The sequence below is a fragment of the Myzus persicae genome, unplaced genomic scaffold (assembly GCF_001856785.1).
Source record: "Myzus persicae strain clone G006 unplaced genomic scaffold, MPER_G0061.0, whole genome shotgun sequence".
Lineage (NCBI taxonomy): Eukaryota > Metazoa > Arthropoda > Insecta > Hemiptera > Aphididae > Myzus > Myzus persicae.
In genome coordinates this window covers 168,669-191,777 of record NW_019100526.1, presented here as the reverse complement: position 1 = coordinate 191,777, position 23,109 = coordinate 168,669, and the positions used below count along the sequence as shown (strand labels likewise).

Below are 23,109 nucleotides of genomic sequence, written 5' to 3'. Positions count from 1 at the left end.
TTAATTGTTGAACTAAATATTATAAACGTGTTGAAAAAAAAATTGATTTTAGGCAAATCAATAAATTAGTATAATAGTATGCTAACGTATTAATGATAAGAATGTAAAATACTCATCCATTTTTAACAATCGAGTTATTACCTAATGATCTAAAATTGATTCGTTGTAACGTGTACGTAAAATAATAAATAATTTAGACACCAAAATTATTTTAGAAGGTACTGTGTTCAAATTCTTTAGTCGTTGATCGGATCACTCTTGAGTCTTGACCCTTAACCAAGCAGTTAGTTTGCCAAATTGTACTATTATAGTATATATTACACTATAAACTCATACTCGGACTATTCGGCAGTTCTCAGTAAACATTATTAATTTAATTATGTTACTCTTAATCCTTCGATCAACTACACGATGGATATAAATCATTGATTTTTATTTTAAGAGATTTTAAAATAATAAGATTAGATACAAAAATATATGTTTTATATCAGTGATAAGTGATTATTGATAACACTTTTAAATATTATGTATTATATATTTTACACTTATAGTTTTATTATACTAAACATTTACTATTTTTTTTAAATTCTATAGTTACTATTTATTAACTATATCTATACTATGTATAATATGATAAATTTATAATTATTCATTATTATATTAACTATATAACACTGTGATAACTTTATAATTATTATTATTATTATATTATACATCTATTATAATAACTATGAGTTTTTTTTCATAGTGTCTTCTCTATTATTTATCTGTACATAAAAACCTTCACAAAATATCCTATAATATATACTAATAATATTTTATTTTTCTGTCAAAATAATGTGCAGTCTTTGATTATACTATACAGTGTACACAATGTGTATTCTATATGCCAATATGCCATGGTACCAATACAAGGACCTACCTACATGCAATAAAATAAATAAATATTATACACTAAAAGAATATTATATTTGTGATTCTATTTGATTTAGAAATCCTATATCGTATCGAAAGAATTTTATATAGTTGATTACTTTTGATAAATGGAGAATGGGCAAATATAATTTAGTGGTTAAATGTTTATATTGTAAGTTTCTTTCCCGGAAGTAATCTATTTCAATAAACTTCAAATTGTCATTAAATATCGTTTATTTATTCGAACTAAAATATAATATGTTACATCTCCATATGACCATATTATTATACATTTATATTTTATACTCAAAGATAAGGAAAGGTACGGAAATACATGATGCGAACGATCGAAGGAAATGACAAATCAAGATAGGTCTAATGAAAAAAAATTGCATAGCAATCTAGTAAATAGCCTAATAGCATAATATTATGTAATTTTATGTTTATTTAAATTTGTCAATCATGGCCCATGATTAATCGATGCAATGGTTAATTTATCATTGTGTGCTCGAATCCGGTATTTTAAAATTATTGTTATGAAACAAATTGTAAAATAGTAAAAATTATGTGGAGTTTATGGAGGAATAAGAGCGTAGAAGCTGAGTAACTGTAGGGCTTAAAAATGATTAATTTCTAAAAGTAAAAATGAATTACCTAATAGACCACAATTATTACATTTTAAAATGGTTCGAAAAAAACGCGTTCTCTTTTCTACCTTTGTATATAGATGATTCAAATACGATATTGCATCGATATTGTGTTAATCTTCATTTTAGATCGTATTCGACGTATTCTGAGCAAAATTTCAAGTTTTACCCTCACCTGATATTATTTTCCAAAACAAAATACCTTTTTGATACAACTACTAAGCGTCAAGGAACATGACTTAGTGGAAATTCACAGGAATGCAATGGAAGTCCAGAAATGTCGAACGATTCATAACAGTCAATTAATATTTATTGATCATTATGATAATTAATGTGGCGTTTTAGATATTCAATTTTGGAATTTAGGATCAAATGCAATCCTTTATAATAAAAATTAAATCCAAGGCCCAAAAATGCATGCTTTTTATAGAACTTCTTACCCATCAACTTAGTTAAATTATAAAATATTTTAACAAATTCACAATTACTTGATTTACTGACTAATATTTATTTTGACACGGATACCGTTTCTGTATTAAAATTAAATAATTTTTTAAAATATTAAATAAGTACTATATTATATATGAGAAAAAAATGATGAGTTTTAATTTTTGTAATCCCGAGAACTTCTAACCAACCCTAACTGGGATAATATATATTAGCCCTATTACCTTGATCATTTTAGATTTTATTCCATTTTCGTCTACTTTAATGACTAAACAGTTTGTCGTATTATTTTATAGGTTCCTGTAATGGCCAAGTTCATTACACTTCATTTCTACGCAAACAGTTGGAGGATACTGGGTGAGGTAGAGATCCAAGGGTATAAGAACATTAAGAACCCATCAAAGTCTTGTCATACTTTTTCCATCTATACTATAATAATATGTACTTTTAGTAAATAAATTAAGAACAATTTCTCCATCTCAGAAAAAAAACCTATTACGAATCAAATTAAAATAACTAATGTATGCAATACATTATAAAATACATACCTAATTTTTGTTTATAAATTTTAAAACTTTTACAGACATGTCTACAATAATAATTGTTTACTTAATTTTCATTTGTTACTACTTACAGTAGGTAACAGGAAGTTTGTATTTTCAAGTAAATTAACACAATACTTAGTATTATGATTTCATCATAACTACACAAATTTGGTAATGACTTAAAAATATCACTTTTTTACCAATTTAAATAACTGTGAAATAAACTATACATTTTTAAGATTTTTAGTGTAATCAATTTCTTATTAGTTTTAGTAAAACAAAATATGCTACAAAAACATCTTTATAATAACATCAAAGAAACAATAATGAATAGCAATTTAGTTATAAACATTTGACAGTAGTAATATTTATTCATAGAAAAGAGAAGATTGATTAATATAATATTTAATTAATAGTCCTAACTTCTAAGTACATCGAATATGAAGACCAGTAGTGATGGCATAAGTTAATCCAGTGGGTGGGATCGTGGGAATCATTTTATTAATTTTAGTCTCTGGATACTGTTATCTGTACTTATATATTAAAACATTACGAATATATAAGATTTTACACATGCATGTAAACTACGACGACACAAGATGATTATATTTGGGACAACTAAACTCTTAAGTCTACAAATGTTTTCCTGAGCCCTAAGGTATTGTTTCCTTTGTAAATATCAATCTTGACAAATCCTACATATAGAATTCAAAAAATATCTTCAAAACACTTTCTAACGGATTAACATAGCCAACTTGTTCCGAATCGCATTATCAAGTCTAGAATTCGAGTTCTTGTAAATATATAGGTATATGTAACTTTTACTATTTCCTGGATCGAATAAAATTATAAATATTTAGAATTGGTACTAGATTTAAGATTGTATCTATAGACACTATTACTTATTAGTTTAAACAACAATCAAAATATAAGATATTTATTCGCAAAATCAAATCGGTGGAACTGGAAAGATGTTATACCCAAAAGTTTTCAAACAATTTTAATGTATTTATTTTAATACAAATTTAAATTTAACGCTGATATTTCTAAAGTTATATGATGACGAATATAGTTTATACAATTATATGTTTAGGCATTTTGTCAAATGTTATTGTTGATTGTTCTGCATTACGTAATTTGTTTTAATAAACCTATTCATGTAAGATGGATACTTACTTCTTGTTGTACTTCGATAAATACATATTAATATATTATTATTTATAATAATGTATGAAATTTCATTTTCATATGTAAATTATATAATATAATATATTGTAAATATATTGGAAGTTAGTTATACATTTTAAATCACCGATAAAATAATTGTATATACATTCTCAAGTTAAGCATTTAAATTTTACCGGGTTATGAATCAAAATTAGATGATTCAACGATTGTTTCTTATAGGAACTAAATAGTATATTTTGTAGAGTTAAGTACACATAAACTACTACCATAAAATATTTTATTCCATTGCTGAAACTGCATGTTTATTTTTTTTATTATTATTGTTCTTATTATTCCTCATACGTGTGAAAGTAGAAACTTACTACTTACACATATGGAATTGCAACAAGTATAATGTATATACATAAAGTAATAATAACTGTAATTTGGTACCAAGAGAAAATTTATGTCAATCCTATTTTTTCATGATTTGATTTGCTAAATTTTAAAAGAATTGTGTAATTATGCAACTTAAACTGTTTCGCTAATTTTGATAAACTATAGTTGCCTTCTTTTTTTTATGTTAAAAATATTGATCTCCTTCCGAGGTTAATTTCAGTGCGTATGCACTTAGCACATAATCTATATATACTTGTCTACTGTTGTTATGCATACATGGATATATAAATAAATACACTTATAAAAACAATTAGAGAAGTCCTAATTTGTAATTTTGTAATTTGTTTATTACGTTTAAAATTCATTTCTCACACAAGTATTTTATAATATGAGGGTTTTTAATTGTTTCTATAAAATTATCATATTTTATTGGCATAATGATAACAAGCATATAGTAGGTATCGATCATCAAGATTCTAGTTAATACCTTCATATATTAAATAATATATTGTATTATTGTATATTAATAATCTTTTTAGAAAATTGACTGTTAAAAACAACAGTGCAGCACCTAAGCAAATTACTTTAGTTCTAAACTACAGAGTTTTTTTTATATAAATTGGTGCTAACTGTATAATGGAGAGAGCTCGTATCATCAACACAAATGTATATTAACAAGACCAATGCTATATTTTGGCTACGTTTTTTTTAATGTACTTTGAAGTACAACACATTACTCATGATTAGATATAACATAATTGCTCTCACTTATACTAAACAATTTGATATTGTATTCATTCCGTAGTTTTTATGGAAGTGTTTTAAGTAAATATTTCAGGGAACCATAAAACAAGTAACATTCGTACGTATATTTGTAAATTATGTTAAAGATTAAAATTTCATTATTAAATACTGTACAACCCAGCTACAGCGGGTTGGTAAGACTAAATAATGAAAATGATGGTTTAACAGACAAATATAATGTTGTTTTATGAACATGATTGTGAATTGTGATATTACATGTGTTGATGCATTTTCAGAATTAAAAAATAAAACTACCTATTGAAAACTTACTTGTTTTTGGTTTGTCTCGTAAGAGTATGGAGTGAACTTGATTCTGATTGCATTTTCCACCTGTAAGAAAACAAAATATTAAACATTGCACTATCCCTGGAATTTTTTTTTTTTATTATTTTTTGTAAAATGTATGTATTGTAGGTCCAATTTCAGCTTGATGCATTCGAATAATTAACATAATATTCGATTTAACATATTATATTGTCATAAGGTAACATATAATGTATACAAAATTATTAATAAATTAAGTTGAACACAAGAAATATTGCAGTAAAACTGGTAAACTGGTAAACTGGTTTTAAAGTTTCCTCGTTTGAAAGATTTCAATTCATCTATGTTCTATATTATAGTAGGTATGTTATACTTGTGTATAAATATTGAAATGTTTGCATTATATATATATGCCAATAGCTGCCGTTCTAAATCGTAATATAACGATTTATTTACTTGGTCGGGTAAATACTAGTAACTTTGGTCTATGGGTGTAAATTGTACAGAAACATAAGTCAGTTGAAATAATAATATGTTAATAAATTAAATAATAATAAATGTATGTTAATGTGTAAATATTTTAACACTTTATTTTATATATTACACACCTAGAACAAATTTACTCATATATTATATTTTAATAGTGTGCAAATTTCAATTAATCAGATTTCATACATTGGATTGTGCAAGGTATAGTTGTATAGGTAATTTAATTAAATATAGGCTTATTTCAAAGTTTTTATATTTATTCATAAAACAGTTTACCCGACAATTCTTACCCGTGTTTACCCGACAAGTTTTAAAAAATTTTGATGTACGTAATTCAATATTTAAATGAGTAGTTTCTAAGTTATTAAAATGTTTGTACTAAGGATAATAGTCTTTAAAAATGGTTTAACAAAATATAAATTATATATTAAAATTGGATTAGTATTTAATATTTATTATACTTGGGCTATTTTTAAAAACTATTAACCTTGATAGATTAATTTTAAGAACTAAAATTGTCAAACCACTCGAAATCTACTAGTACGAATTTTGATTCTGATACGTTAAAATCATCCATTGTATAATTTACAGTTGAAAGGGGGTGTTCTAGTTAAAAAAACAGATGTTTATATCTTTACGAGACACTCCCTAATACAAAAAAATCGATCAATCTATGTAGAAAACATGGTCTTAAAGTACCTATACTTCGAAATTCCAAAAATAAGATTTTTAATTTTATAATTGCTGAGCTACATTAGTGTTTACTCAAAGCTATATAAAAAAAAATTTTGAATAATTACATTATTGAAGAAAAAAGCGGGTAAGCATACATGGAGAATCACCCGATATCGCCAATTATACTTTAAAACTATTCAAAACGTATTAAAACTTTTATCCTTTATTTAAAATATAATAATAATATACATAAAAGTTTCGAACCCACCAAAAATATTTTTGATCTACAACAAAATAATTAAAGTTGTTATTCTTTTAATAAATATCTATCATTTCGACAAAATTTGAAATTAAAATGTCTATAAAAAATAATCGCGCCTATCATTATCCTATTGGGTATCTTTGATATTTTTAAATAGGTTTAAATTTTTAATAACAATTTACTAGAAATATTTATTACATTTTCAAGTTCTTTGACCAATCAAAAATATTTTTATTGACATTTTTAGAAAAATAACTTTAAAAATTCTATGAATAGAACAAAAAGAGTCAATATTTTAAAAAACATACCATGAGTCAAGAGTCCTTTATAATATAGCGATTTAGTGAAAATGTTTAGAAAAAAATTTAAATTATACTAAATACATATTATATTTTGTTACCGTGTTTTTGTTTTATATATATAGGTAATTTAAATATAATTTTTTTTTTAGTTGTAAATTCATCAGAAATTGTGAAAGTATTATAAGTTTGAGCAAGAACTGTAGCTGCGACAATTTGCGACAATCTTTGAGGAAATTAAAATATTTATGATACATTATATCAGCGGTTCTCAAACTGTGGTACGCGTACCACTAGTGGTACGTGAAAGACTTCATGTTGGTATACGGAAGGCCTTAAGTAACACTGAACCAGATATTTCATCGCTAATATCAAATCCACAAATCCAAGGTTCTCATTGAAAATTTATTATTTAATTCATTCTTTAATTTTTAAACACTAATAAATGTGTATTAATAAATAAATAATAACTATATTGTAATATTTTACTGCATTTTTATTTAAAATAAATGTTTTTAACTATGTAAAGTTTGTATCTTTCTATTTGTGACCATCAATGGTACGCGACTAATTGATAGTATACTTAAGTGGTACGTGAAAAAAAATGTTTGAGAACCGCTGCATTATATATTTATATTGACCCTTCTGTTAAAAAACAAAGAATAAACAAGGTATGTTTTTACACGTATCACGTTGGAATTTTTATTATTTTAAGTTTTAACCGTTGTACCGATAAATATATATACATATTTCTAGCTGCAGTGCAGTTCCAGACACATCTCACGTCACAAAAACTACTTGTTTCTACTACCTCAGGTCAAAACCGAATTCAATATGCTAAAAGGGGGTTTTGGAATTGTTTACGGTAAAGTATTTTTTTACGATTTTTTTTTTTTATTCATAGTTTTCAACAAGAGAAAATAACAAAATCGCTTTTGCTTCAATTTATAGGCCGTGCATATTATAAAATAAATTTACCTAGGTAATGTTGTGTTTACATTTATTAAGCACAAGTATTAAATTATATAGCTATTACTTACTAGCAACCGATATACTTTAAAAATTTAGACACAGGGAGTGCAGAGAAATATAATATGTATATACAAGGCGGCACACTAAGTGTTCTTATTTTCTCATTTAATTAACACCAAAAAACGAAAAAATATTACGGACCTCCCTGTATAGCTGTTAGCTGTATGTTATACGCTATTTACTTTGCAGTATAACGGAATGGCATGCACGAAGACTACAGTAGAACACTTTACAAAGAACATAATTGGTATGCATAATATATTTTGGTATCGTATTTTCTGCACTAGCCACCTCTGACTATAATGCAGTTATTTCTGTAGTTATCGTAAATTTCATCACCGGAAATCAGTGGTCGCTGATGACCACGGACTTAAATATAATGGACTGGAAACAAACAGTTTATCAGTGACCACGAATATTTGTACAAGAATGTATGAAAAAGAGACAAGTGCGGGGGGTCGCAATGGGCACCGAGAGTTCTTACGCCACCTGTATAAAACGTGGACTAAGATACGAAATGTGACTCCAAATAATACCAATACCGCTGAAAAAATTCAGTGCCCTGTATGAGGAACCTTTTGGTGGCCGTCCCCGCCAACGTGTGCACACATTGAGTTTGGAAAGAGTATGATGGTGAGAGGCAGAGAGAAAATCAAGCTTTAATCAAAGACGAAAAAATATTGAAATTCGCACCTAAATTCTATAAGTACCTATAAACTATGGAGGGCTTTGGTCACCACCCCATGAAATGATAGACAAGCGTGAGACCTTAGGAGACTGTGGACTAGTGATAAATATGAAATAATGAGACATAGAGATAGTAGGCACACACAAAACACACATTGCACTATATTAATACGTGGTTACGTGTTTCGTCACGCCGTTATCTCCAATCGTTTTACGTTATACCTTTATTTTCTTCGACTAAAAAAGCTCGTTCCATTACAAATCGAAGTTCAGAAAATTATATAGCCGACGGACTAGGTGTTCGTCACGTTTCCTACCAGAAGCCTTTCGAAGAGAAAAAATAATGTTTTAAGTTTTAACAATTTACCAATATACCCGCTCCCCCATATGGCTATATTATGAAGGTTTAATAATATGATCTTCCTACTCACCGCCGCTGCCGCAGAGCTCCCTAAGTTAGAATCGTCGTCACTGTCAGTGGAAGACGGGAAAATTTCTCGCGACATAAATCCACAAACGAAAATATGAAAATTAATTGTAATGTGTACTTTCATGCGTGTTGAATGCATCGGAAATCTACCCAACTAAATACATATATAAGAAATTTCACCTGCTAAATACTGCTTGATCATGGGGGTTTGATGTATAAATGACAACATTTAAAAAAAAACGATTACATTCATAATACTATACGTATATTATTATTACCATTCACCGCGGAGTTATTTGGATCATAATTCGAATTTAAATATATACCTAATGCGAGATTAACTTCTCAATTTAATCGCGAAAACTTATTGTAAAACTATTAACTACGCAGTAAAAAAGGAAAGAAGTAATATAGGTTCAATATTTTATATATTTCAACAGTAAACGGATCGTTTATAACATACAAATTATTGTTTGCACTAAACGTTCATTTTGCGCATGGCATAACGATAAGTAATCCGAACCAGAAGTCCGATTTTATACGAATTCAATATTATTATAGATACTTATTAAGCAATACAAAGTTCTTATAGGTACGGTCCCTATTGGCAATTATAGTATAAGTAATATTACTAGAGCCTATCTGTGCATTTTATACACATTCAAAATTAAAATGTTTGAAATTTGAATTCAGCATTGATTTCATTTGATCATTTGTTAATAATGAGTTATTTATTATTTACAGGGTTAGTAAATTTACCGTAAAATCCGCATGAATCCACTAAACAAAGCCCTTATAAAATCAGTTTTTCAAGCGTTTAACATTGATTTATTATAATATAGTAATATACCTTTTTTTATAAAAATTCACAATTATAAAAACAAAATATGATCATCAATATTACTAAATGGAAGGTGATTAGCATTTATGGGCAGCAGGCACTCAGTAATGCCAACCGACCTGGTACTTTTAGGTACTATTGTACTTTTTTTTTCTTAGTAAGTGCCAACCGTCTTTTGAGTTTTCTAAGTACATTACTGGGAATTGAGATGGAGGATAGTTGTTTGATTAATGGATTAATATGTAAAATTAAGTTATTATGAAATTAAAAGTAATTAAATTAAATTAATTGAATGAATGTAAGATTTTCTAGGTCTGCATATGAAGATCACATGTATTTGATAAAAAATGTTTATCTTACTCTAATGCTTACTATACAAAGGTATAAGGAGGTAATGTAGTTGCAAGGTTTAATATAACCTATATACGTGAAAATTGTGTTAGAAATAACCAAATAAATTGAATTTAGGGGCAGTAATAAAGGTGAGATTAATAATTATGATTCATAAGCTGCGAGTTATTTCGTTATTTTTACCCACTGGATATTTCAGTCGACTGTCAGTGCAATAGTCGGATTAATGCTATAATGATTCGAATACTTCTTGTAGAATAGGCAGTATATTATTACTGTAGTGGTTTTCGAATTATTTAATTACAACATATTTTATATAGTTTAAACTCTTGATTGGCACAATAATAATTATTTATTTTATATACAATATTAATGTTTTCCTTGAAATGTTAGTTGATCATCATTTTAGATTGAGTGGAGTGACGAATGTATTAATTCAACAATGATACATGTTTTTAATTCAGAGAGGAGCGGTGAATGTAATGATTTTACAATGATGTGTATTTTCATATTTTATTATTGTGTCTGACGTCTGTCATCACCTTTTGAAGTAGTAAAATGCATTGAACTTCCGCATTACAGGTGGATTTTGGTCGAAAATTAGATCTAGTTGGTACTTCGAAAAGACAAAAGAAAAATATTCCCAGTACTTTCCTCAATAATTTGAGAACAATTTGTGAAAAACGTGAATGTTATGGAATAAAGTCGATTTTTTTTGTTGAAGAATATACTAACAGTATACATACTTAAATGTTAACTAGATGTTTATATTAAGATGTTATACATGTGTTAGAACATGGATTTATTTTAACATATTTTGAATATTTTAAGCTATCTAGTTTTTATAAGTTATAAGCTATGAGTTATAACAGTTGGGAATTTAGATTTTATTTAAATATCAATAAATTTTCTCTTGATCAAAATAAATGAAAATGTACGCGTTTTTTATATTGGAACTAATAAAACAAAGTTCAGCGTAAATCTACAATAATTTAGTAAAGATTTTGATGAAATCGCTAAAATTACAAAAAATTGCTAATTGTAGTTTTTAAAATTCATACCAATCATAAACCCACGATTTGAAAAATATTTTGTACTGTAAAATTCATTAAAACTGCAAGATTAAACGTGTAATAAGTATTTACTAAGTTCTTTGTAAATTTTTTTTACAAGAATTGTTAAAAAAATTTAGAGCAATTTAACAAATATTTTTTATACGCGTCTGAGGTTTAAATTTTTCACGAAATTGGATATTCACTCAAATATTAACAATTTTTCATCAAACGAATATAGTTGTAACAGACAAAGCATTGATCGTAGAATTTTGTAATATTTTACTATTAATTAAATCACCATTTTCTATACTCAATGAAATTTTAAAATTATTTAAACTAATTTTAAGATATTTAAACAGCTATTTTTATACAACAATAATATAAATGTGGCGATTTTAGCTCACCATGGCTTTACAACAATAATATAAATGTTTTGTTGTTTTTAAATTTTTGGTAAAAATTATTTAATTGATCAAAAAGCTTGAAAGTGTAGATAATGTATATTATATTTAAGGTAACTTATTACGTATAATTCACAAGCAGTTCATACAAGAACTAAAAAATATACAAACACAACTGTTGTATTGATATTTAAAAGTTAGGTACTGAAACTTCCCTACATAATACTATCTACATACTTAATTAGAATTTGAAAATATCTGACTTAAATATATTATAAAGAACATAAAAAATGTAATTCAATGTCTATTTGTATTTAACTTAGTCTAAAATAATACAAATATATTACATCATAATTCATAACATTTATACATTTACAATAGATATAACTGTATATAATTCATAATATTACTTAAACAAAATACTAAATAAATGGTGACAGTGAAAACTAACAACTATTGTACATGGCAGTACTTTTCAAATTCCATACCAATCTATTAAACTTAAAATACAATAAAATACAATACCCACATAACCACACAATAATAATTGATGCTTATCTGTTTTTTAAAAATGATATACAAAATAATTTTAAATTTTAAATATTATATAAAATGTAATAAATTACAAAGTTCGTTTTAAATTATTTGATTATAACTGTCAGTATGATGGTACAATCTATAATTCAATGAATAAAAAATATATATATATTATGTTCGTAAAATGATTCATTTCAGAAATTAGAAATTCATAATTACATTTAATTAACAAAATTTTAATTAATTTAAATACCTATCAAATATTGTACACACACTTTAGTATAGGTACCAGGTAGTATAAGGGTATAGTACTAGAGTTAGACGTTTTCAATGAGTACATTAATCACAACTTATTTTATTATAACGACGAATTCATTATATTTTAATATGTTATAAGTACGTACTTTATTTATTCTGAACACAAAAATGCCAAAATCATAATATTATTCGTTTTGATTAAAATTGTATTGAATAGATACAATAAAAAAACCTGTTTTGGAATTCGGATCACAATTTTCTTAATGTCTATATATTTTTCTTCCTCCGTGTATTTCTTTAACAACGTTACACCATTAACACAATTGTCTTTAAAATATGAGTAGTAGTGTATAATTTATATACGAGTATAACAATAACATACAATATACTATCCAGAATGTCCAAGTTATCCGATAATACCTGTATTATAATATAATAGTCAATAGATGATGGAAAACAACGAAAGTATAGAATACGACACCTGTGGCTCATCTTACAACTTATTATTTAACATTTAAACATAATATTATTAAATTCGTGGACTTCCTTAAAACGGACAGCTTAAAATGTATCAAGCGGCAAGTTACATCCTAAGAGATATCTCATACAAGAAACACAAGCAATCAATCAGACTCTAAAATTAATTTGAGGAGCTAAAATATTCAACTTCATAAAATGTAAAAAAATTGAACTTTATACAAGGTTAGGTTAGTTCATGTATCTTTGAATTAATATTGTACAAATTTAACTATCTCCATTGACAAGCAGATGGCATGTGGAGTTGTAGCAGTCAAAAATACTAATAAATTCGTAATAAAATTAAGATATTTAAATATTTTTTTAAAAGGATCAAACGATGACTTACTAAATATTTATAATTTACAAATTAAACATTTAATTAGTGAATTCATACCAATAATATTATTATCGAAACAGAATATCTACTTCAAAACCACTCTTTGGCCTATGATTTCGACAATACTAACGAAAATGATGTACAATTTATAATAATATCAATATTATAAACTTAAATGTAGTTAATATAAAGCTATTGCAAGTGAACTTTTAAAAATAACCTTCATGTGAACTTTTAAAATTTATTTTTCACTATTTAATTGTGTCAACAGAGTTATTTTGTTAATTCAACAGGTTTTTTGATTATTACCTCACATAAATCATGTCGAGTCTCGTGTCAAATCCTTTTAGAATAGTTCAAAGATGGTCATTAAAGTTTGTTATTTATTTCCAAAATTATTTGTATTTTCCCTAGGGAATTACTGCAATGTGTTAGGTCGTAATGGTTTGGAGAGCAGGTTGAAAAATAAATGTAAGACCATTTGACAACGTAGACAATGTATATCTCACAAGACAAAATGTCGCCGCATTAATATTATCATAAGAAGAACTTTCTTTGAAAGTTTTTTTTTTAAAAGTATGCTCCTTTAAAAAAATAAGTTTTTTTAAATTGAATAATCTTATGTTAGTAACCTATCATTACATGCCAATAAAACTAGTTAATAGTTTTATTTATTGATATTTTTAACGAAAAATAATATAAACCAATTAAGATATTTATTATTCACCGTCTCCCTGCAATGATTTATTTTGAGAAATTACCTAATGAAATATATGATGTATAATATGTTCTCATACATACATAAAATATGGCCTCCAATTCTGGGGTAATGTCAAAAAATCCAAATAAAACAAAATTCAAACATTTCAAAACAAAATCCTATACCCAATCACTAATGCCTTATTTTATATTTCCAATTGTGCTCTACACTAAGACTGAATAATCAAAAACATTCATGAAAAAGCCAAAACGTATTATAAACGATTTTTTAACAGACTAACCTACCATCTCAACCTCCTGATATCTGATCTAATTCCTGTAAATCCCCCACGACGTCTGAAAAGAAATTGGTGTAGATTCTAAATGATAACAACCCCGATAATAACTAATAACGACAGAAAGAAATAAAAAAAACATATATATATATATATAGATATGTGTGTACGTACAAATGGTAGTGCTATCACTAGATGGCTTCTCCACTCACATTTGTATTTGTTATTCATGTTTTTATTCTTGTAGCATAAATTCTTATTGTTTATAGCTAGGCCACAGATAGTACATTTATAATAAAAAAAAAACGATAAATACATACATAAATACAGACTCAGTATAATATGTTCATCCACTAAATGGATTCTAGTTTTTTTTATAAATTATGTAATTAGTAAAAAGCTAAAAAAATTGTTTCGGATAAATTATAATGAAATGGGATATTTAATGAACACGTCATAGGGCAATTTTATTAAAGACATTATTTGGACATCTAATTAGTGTTGTTATTTTATTTATTCATTATTATAATAAAACTGTTCATCGAGTAAGCCTTACGTTCCAATTATTATTATTAATGATTAGTTATAATTTGATAGGTAGTTTTTTAAATAACTCAAATTTTTATTTGATACATATAAATTGAGGAATTTAAAAAATATATATTTGATACATTTAACTCAATATTATAATATCATATCTTTGTTCTATACATACTGGACGTTGTGATGCTGTGGTGGACGGATTTGGCCAGCTCTTTCCATCTAGACAATAGAGATATAGAGCAGCGGCAGTGTGCCATACTTCACAACCTAGTTGTTATTTTATTATGCTTTAGCTGTTAATAATTAGTTTAACATCTAGTTTTCTCCAATTAAGTTAGTGATATAACATTACTGTATTTTTATTAACTACACCTTAGAACCTAGCTAAAAATACACATTTTCAAAAAATATTTTTTTTAAGGCGAATAGAAATGTTAATAAATTTGAACTTAGAGCTGAGAAACTGAAAAACATATGGTAAGGTAATTAAAATTACAGTAACTATAAATGACTAAATTTTCAAATCACCAAAGCCCGCAAATCTTATAAACCCATTACCAGAAACATTTAATCCTTAGAACAAAGTTAAATAACTCAAAAACTAAACGTAAGATTTTTGATTCTGATATGTTAAATTGTTCATAAAATTATACACTGAATAATTTACAATTGAAAAATGAGATCCTCATTTGAAAAACAAATGTTTGTTTCTCCGCGGGACATTCCTTATAGGTAGTACAAAAAAAACCTTTAAAAGTACAAAATGTAGTTTTTAATAATATTTAAAAATTCCAAAAATCAGATTTTAAGTACTAGATCATTGTAGAAAACGAGCAGAAGAAAACATGAGCATGCTTGATAAATCACTCTTTACATTAATATTACACTAAACATAAGTATGTACAAAAAATAGGAATCGATCGATGGTTTATTTACAAAAACTCCATAAGTAAACTATAAACGGTACAATACTATACAATATTACTACCTAAAATTTGAAATTATTAAACAATTTTAGAGAAGTAGAGATGCTGTATGAGTTAAATGTTATAAGAAAGCTTGTATTAAATTTTCAAATTTTTTACTCAGCGAAATATGTTATCAAAAGAAAATACTTTTAAAATAAATGCTTGGCATTTTAAAAAAAGGTTTCTCATAAATGTTCTTACCGTATAATTCAAAAATATCGAAAATTCATATCCAGCTCGATATCCAGTATCCACAATTTTCTTCTATAAGTGTTACAAGTTCAAATATTTACGAAATTCATCAAAATCTTGAAAATGTGTACTTAACCTATTTTATAGATGCAAAATGCATACAACTTGAAAAAAATTACACCAGATTCTTTAAAATATCAAAATATTTTTTAAAATTATAAAAAAAACCTAATCTCTAAAGATTTTAGATATTTTGATGTGATTAAAAAAATATTAATAACAGAAACTTGAACCATTTCACTTTTACTTAAACTATAATTTTCTATGATAAATATTACATTATCAAATATTTAAACTTATTTTAAGCTATTTATACTATGAACCTATTCACCCGTTCTATGGTATTGGCTCATAAATTAATAGTAGGTACAACTTTATTAGTGTTATTGTTGCAAATAGAAAAAATAATTCATAACAATATAAATACCTACATAATGAAATAATATTCGAAACATAAGCTGACAGACCGTTTCAGTCTAAGAATCATTTACCATGGTATACAATTACTATTAAACAACTGAATTCAAATACTCAATAAGAGGGTACATTCGACACCTAATATACATCATAGAGACTTCCACGGATTTTTTTTTTAATATACTTATTACATGTATGTACAATTTAAAGTAGCTCTATATACGTCGCTCAAGTCAGGTTAAACTCATACAAACTAAGGCCTTAACAAACTAAACTTCGATTAACTGTTTTTAGTGTAATTAATTGCTTTCAGAGTTTCAGACTTAAAAGACAACATTTCTGGACAAGTAATAACTAACTTAAAACGCGTTTCCCTGAAACCAACATAAACTCTTACGAGTTACGATGTATACTATTAAACCTATATAAAATCGAATAAACTCCTATTTTTAAACGATAGTTGCCCGACATCCAAATCAATGTTACATATACCTATAGGATCGTATTTATGAACATTAGATAATAACTATTTTGATTATTTAAACATAATATAGAGTATAGTAGTTATTAGGTACATTAAGTTCCGTTTCAGAAATCATATACATCAATATCCTAATTATTTATTATGATTTGAATAAAAATAACCATTACCTACATCTAGAAAAAAGGATAAATAATTATTAAAGTATACGAGTGCTTCGCCAAGCATGCTCGCCCCCTTTTTTCAACAATGCAACTATTCAAAATCTAATTTTTTAATATACTTTAATACTTTGTTTTCAAATTCTTGAGATTTTTTTGTACTGCTTAAGGAGTGTCCTATGGGAATACAAACTTCTGTTTTTGGAATGAGAACACCCCTATTGGACTATAAATTAAACAGTAGATAATTTTTTTGAAATTGTTAACACATCAAAATCAAAATACGTAGGTACTTTCTTGAATTTTTTAGTTATTTAACTTTGTGTTCTAAGGATAAAAGGTCCATAGTAATGACTAATGAGTAATGACTAATGAGTTTATAAGATACTGGGGCTATGGTGATTTGAAGAGAGTAGTTATTTATATTAATCCAACGATATTAATAATTCGTAACAATGGCCCAAGCATAATAAAATATACCAGATCCAATTTTATATCCATTTCATATTTATGTAAAACCATTTCTAAGGACTATTATCCTTAATACAAATATTATATGTAACAATATTTGTTGCATAAATTGTAATGCTAAAAAAACTATTGTTAATAGTATAACAGAACCAATCTGATTTTAGGTTTAAGTAAATTGTATGTATAATTCTGAATTATTTTTTTTAATGTTTAAATTTATATAGTAAAATTTCACTACCTAATTTTGGTTTTAGTTTTCATATTCTTATAATTCTCTGTTTCTGTAACTATCTATCTTTGTCACAAGCTTGTACTGTAAGAAGATCTTCTAGCTTTATCTATCTTAAACACATAATGTAATGAATTTTCGTTCTATGCTTAAAATTATGTGTGAGAAACAAATAAAAATAATAATAACTGTAATATTAATAATGATGACATTTTACAGGAAATTATGCTTAAAAAATGGTTTATACTGAAATAAGAATCTATTGAAAATATGGGAGTGTACTCCGCTCTGATTAATAAAATTACCACTACATATTTTTTATGGAACTATTAATAATAATAGCCATCTTAAAATATTTCGCATAGTTTTTTTTGCTTTTAAACATCTAAGATTCTGAGTGGAACGATAGGTTTCACGATAGAAGCAATGATGTGAGTGTGTGTTTTTTTTTTGCCTACTCACTTTTTGGAGCAATAAATCGCGACAATCTTCAATTTTCAGAGTCGCCTCATGTATTCAACACCAGCTCACGAACTAATTGATTTTATTTTTTGTTTTAATTCAAAAAATCATAACCGTAAATGTTAACTTGAAATGTTGACAAAATATTAATTATATTGGCATTTTCTAGACTTAATAAACTTTTTATGCTGTTTATAGACATAAAACATTTGAATAATATATGGAGTAAGAAGTTTGAAAATGCAATACAAGTTTTTAATGGAATAAAAAAAAATTGTACAAGCTTTAAAGTTCAAATTTTGACGAAATTGCATTCAAACGTAAAACAAAACTATTATTTTTTGAAGCGATTGTTATTTTATTGTAATAAAAGAAAATTAATCACAAGGATATTAAACTTCCCGCCATAATGTACCTACAGTATTATGTTATATTCAATGAATTTTTAAAATATTTGGACACATTTTAAGATATTTATACCACAAATCTATTAGTTGAAGATGAAAGATGAAGACTAAAACCCAGCTAAAATGATTTTAATTGCAAAAACCTTAGTTGTTTTCTAGTTTTTATTATTACCTTTGTGTGATCAATAGCCAATAAACAAATTCATAAGAAAAAATATTAAGATTCAAATATAAACTGTACGTATTTAATATTTATATGTTTGTTATAATATACTACATATTATTACATTATATATTTATATACCTAACTGGTTACAAAATATAATAAGACGTCATAATATTATAGTAGACTGATACTAAATACATTTTCCAAAATAATGTACATTATAATTGTTGACATTCTCATAAGCATAACATTTGTACTTCTAATTTTTGGTTGGTAATTTAATTAAATGAAGCACGCATAAAAAATAATAAATAATAATTCATACTATAACTGTTTCTAATAATGAAATAATTATTAAAACCCAAGTTGTGGATACCTATTTTTAATGAATATTGACTATCGTGGTTACAGAATGTGAGATAAGAGAATTTCTTATAGTTTTACAAGCTTTTTCTGAACATAACTATATTAAATCGACATTATTTTGTTTTTGTTATCAAAGTCACACGTGTATCAACGTAATCAATAAGGTAATTTATATAAATACATGGCTGAATAGGTTAACTCAACTAGATAGGTACCTACCTACTTATGTCGTTATGAAATATAGGTAATTATAATAAGGTATTTTAAAAATGTAACAATTTTAAACTATGTAGTTTCATTTTAGTTATATAAATATAATAACTTTAACATAGGTAATACAAATGTGTTAGGTTAATTAATTATTTTATTATACGTTTTCATTCATAATATTCTACAAATTGTGCAGTAAACTCAATACGTTACACTCGTAGTGATTACCGAATTATATGGAATAGTTATTATCTACATTTTAAATTAAAATTGTTACTATCAATATTTTTGAATTTATTTTCAAATTCAAATTTCTATTGAGACCTAATATGCTTTATTTTTCGTCCTGTATGATTTCATATTTTTTTGTTTTCAGTATATTTACCTACCACCTAGTAAATTTACAATTTATGAATAAAATACATTTGATGAAATGTTCAGATAAGATACAAGTCATAAGTCGTCACATATAGGTTCAAATTAAAATTATTTATAGTGATATTATAATTTATAACATACATTTTACCAAATTAAAACTATGAAAACCATTTAAAATGTTAGACATCTATATGAATAAAAAGAAATATGCATATTATATAATGAAATACATTTGGATACTTTTGGATGATATAATTAGACATTAAGTAATAATAACTATACAATACCTATTATATATTATTTAATCATATACATATTAAAGATACATCAAAAAGAAAAAAACTTTTTATTCGTGTGTATAAGATTTACTCTCGGATATATCTACTAACAAAATACAATAAAGAACTATGGTCCGATGGAAAATAGTAGATACTTAACTAGATACTTAAATACTTAATGTGTAAAGCATCCAACGGGCAACGATTGTTTTTAATTTAATCATATACTAGTAACATAACTACCTATAATAGAAAAACAACACAAAATATCCAAAGTTATAAACCAAATCGAAAAAATACCAACGAGTGTTTACGATTGCAGATTACATTGTATTCCCGCGTAAATCGCCGTCGTTGGAGACTCGGGTATGTTCATAAAAGCATTAGGTATAAGTGTTTAGGTTAGTAGGAAATATAGTTGGTATAGGTATGTAAAAAAAACCAATAACCAATAACTATAAAGTGGAAAAAAAAACATTTGATTGCTCGGTCACATACCTGGATTTCGTTGACGACACGATCCTGCAGACTTCTACGAAGAATAATATAATATATTATACTGTATTATTATCGTTTATTATTTTGTACGGAACTCTGCGAAACTCGCGTACGGCAACGGCGGCGACGACGACAACGACAGCGACGACGGTACACAGATGCAAACTACGTCCGCGTGAACTACGGTCGCGGCGACGGATTTTCAAGCTTTTGGCGGCCCATGCGGGATCGTCGTCCGAGTCTCGTCACTCCATGGGGAGGGGGAGTATGACCAACTGTCTGCGGCAAATAACCGTGCGCGCCGCCGCGGCGTCGGAGAGAGAATTGTGGCGGGACCGCGGCGGCGGCGCGGCGCGGCGTTCTGCTGACCGACCGCGGAAGGCGGAATAATAAAAATAATATTATGTACATTATAATATTATTTTAATTTTATTATTATCATGATCGTAACGAGTGTTTGTGACGGTGTGAAACTGAGGCAATTATTTTTTCCGCATTTACTATTTGTTTGTCATTACGCATTATTATATGATAATTTTTAATAGGTGCGAGGCGAGCGATCCTCACGGACATCATGATACCGTCTAATTGATTGAGATGCCGACTTGAAGCCCCACCGGTCCAGTTATTGTTTGAAACTGCAGTTTCTTTTTTTTATTATTCGTGATTTTATCTTTTATAATATACCTACTTGGGCTAAGTACTACATATATCGATATGCATAAATGTATCAATTTATCATTTAGTTATCGGTCACGAGTTCTACATAATACTACAACTACTTTTAAGATTCATATAATGATATACTGTTTAATATTTGTAATTTAAAAAAAAAATTAAATATTTAATGATTTTAATTTATTACAGACTATACACTCAAGATGTGCAAATAGTAAACTGTGAACGAGTAAAATAACAAATTAGTAAACTGACGGTAAAAAGCTCAACAATTTCCACGTGCCTGTTTTGGCACCTGTGCACCTAGTGCGCCTGTCACCACCGAGATTAAACAATCAAACACAGATGTACTTTTTCAGTACATTTTTAGAATTTCTAAATAATTTTTGAAAATATGCCTATAAAAAAAAATAGGAAAAAAGGAGGAAGAAAGTAATTGTTCTGCTGCACAGTCTTCATTGAGTAAGTCACTGTAATGCATGATAAATCATTGCATAGGTTCCCATGATTTATGAAAAACGAATTTGAGCAAAGACTTTATATCAGCACTCAGCATATATCTATTACTAAGTATATTTTATGTTATACTTGTATGTACCTATTTATATTGCTATTAAAGTAATTTATTTTACTAAATAAAATAGTAATACGGAAGGAAGGTAGAAGCTATTTGAAAATGATATTATGTGTTGGAGTAAAATATAATAATTAATAGTATACGTTAATAGTAGTAAGGTCCCACAAATAATATTTTTGATTCACAACAAGGAAAATCTAATCGTAATTCTTTGTTTTAATATTGTGAATACGAACTTTTGATATTTTTTAATTAGTATATAAACAGTTTATAAGGAACCTTGCATTGAATTGTCAAGGTTTTTGACCATACGTCTTAATGTTACTTCTAGGTTTACTTTTGTAATTTCTTATACAAATTTGTAATTACTTACCTAACCATTTTTGTGTTGAAATGTAAGAAATATTGTTTATATTACCATGTAATTGGTTGGCGTGAGAATTTAAGATTGTAAAAGATTTACAGAATTTAAAACAACATAAGACGATACATCCGAGTGTTATACACATATTTTTCTCTCTTTTGGTGTCTTTTTATTTGAATATCGAGAATAATTGAAATTTTAACTCTAGATACTTAGGTTAACCAATTTAATTATTTTAAGCACATTTTAAGCTGTAATCTAGTTGTATGATATTCCACCTGTTAAGTGTTTCTTTTTTTTTAATAATAAACAAAATTAAGCGTAAGTAGTGTAATCTAAACGATTGTTGACCGGTATTCTAGTACTGCAGTAACGTCAGTTACAATTAGTTCAATTGTATCACTTATTTTTTATAATATACTGGTATTGTACTACTTTTATTAATAAATAATATGTATTACAATAGTAAAAAGTTATTCTTTTGAAACCCAATAATTGAAACCTAATTTCCATCTCAAGTATAGACAAGTGTCGGAAGTAATTGTCTTTCGTATTTACTACCTATATGTACCTAGTACCAGTAGTACCTACTATGTTACAGCGGTTATAAAATTATGAGTTATACTTATGACCAATATGACAATATTAAAGGGGACTTCACACTACTGCGTGAAATGGCTTTAATCATGAATCGTGATTTCTGGAGAAAAAGAATTATCCGTAATTTCTCAAAATTATAATATATTTTTTCATTTTTCTAGTGAAGTTGTAAACATAATAGTAACTGGTATCTTGTTATCACAATGACACAAACAGCTATCAGATCAAATTGTTATTTGATAATTAT

The 23,109-nt window shown here is 26.6% G+C and overlaps 1 protein-coding gene across 3 annotated transcripts in view; it reads right to left on the bottom strand.

Annotated features, from left to right (window-relative positions):
- LOC111030442 (adenylate cyclase type 8) overlaps nucleotides 1-20,938 on the bottom strand; it is a 126,613-nt gene extending 105,675 nt beyond the window's left edge. The window contains exons 1-2 of one of the 3 annotated variants that reach the window (XM_022309934.1): nucleotides 20,644-20,938; nucleotides 5,195-5,254 (exon numbers count right to left, since the gene is read on the bottom strand). In XM_022309934.1, the coding sequence (XP_022165626.1) occupies nucleotides 5,195-5,247 (53 nt within the window). In that variant the 5' untranslated portion in view covers nucleotides 5,248-5,254; nucleotides 20,644-20,938. The remainder of the gene's footprint in view (nucleotides 1-5,194; nucleotides 5,255-20,643) is intronic. The other 2 variants (XM_022309959.1, XM_022309950.1) reach the window with 2 other exon arrangements.
- Nucleotides 20,939-23,109: the final 2,171 nt, after the last annotated feature.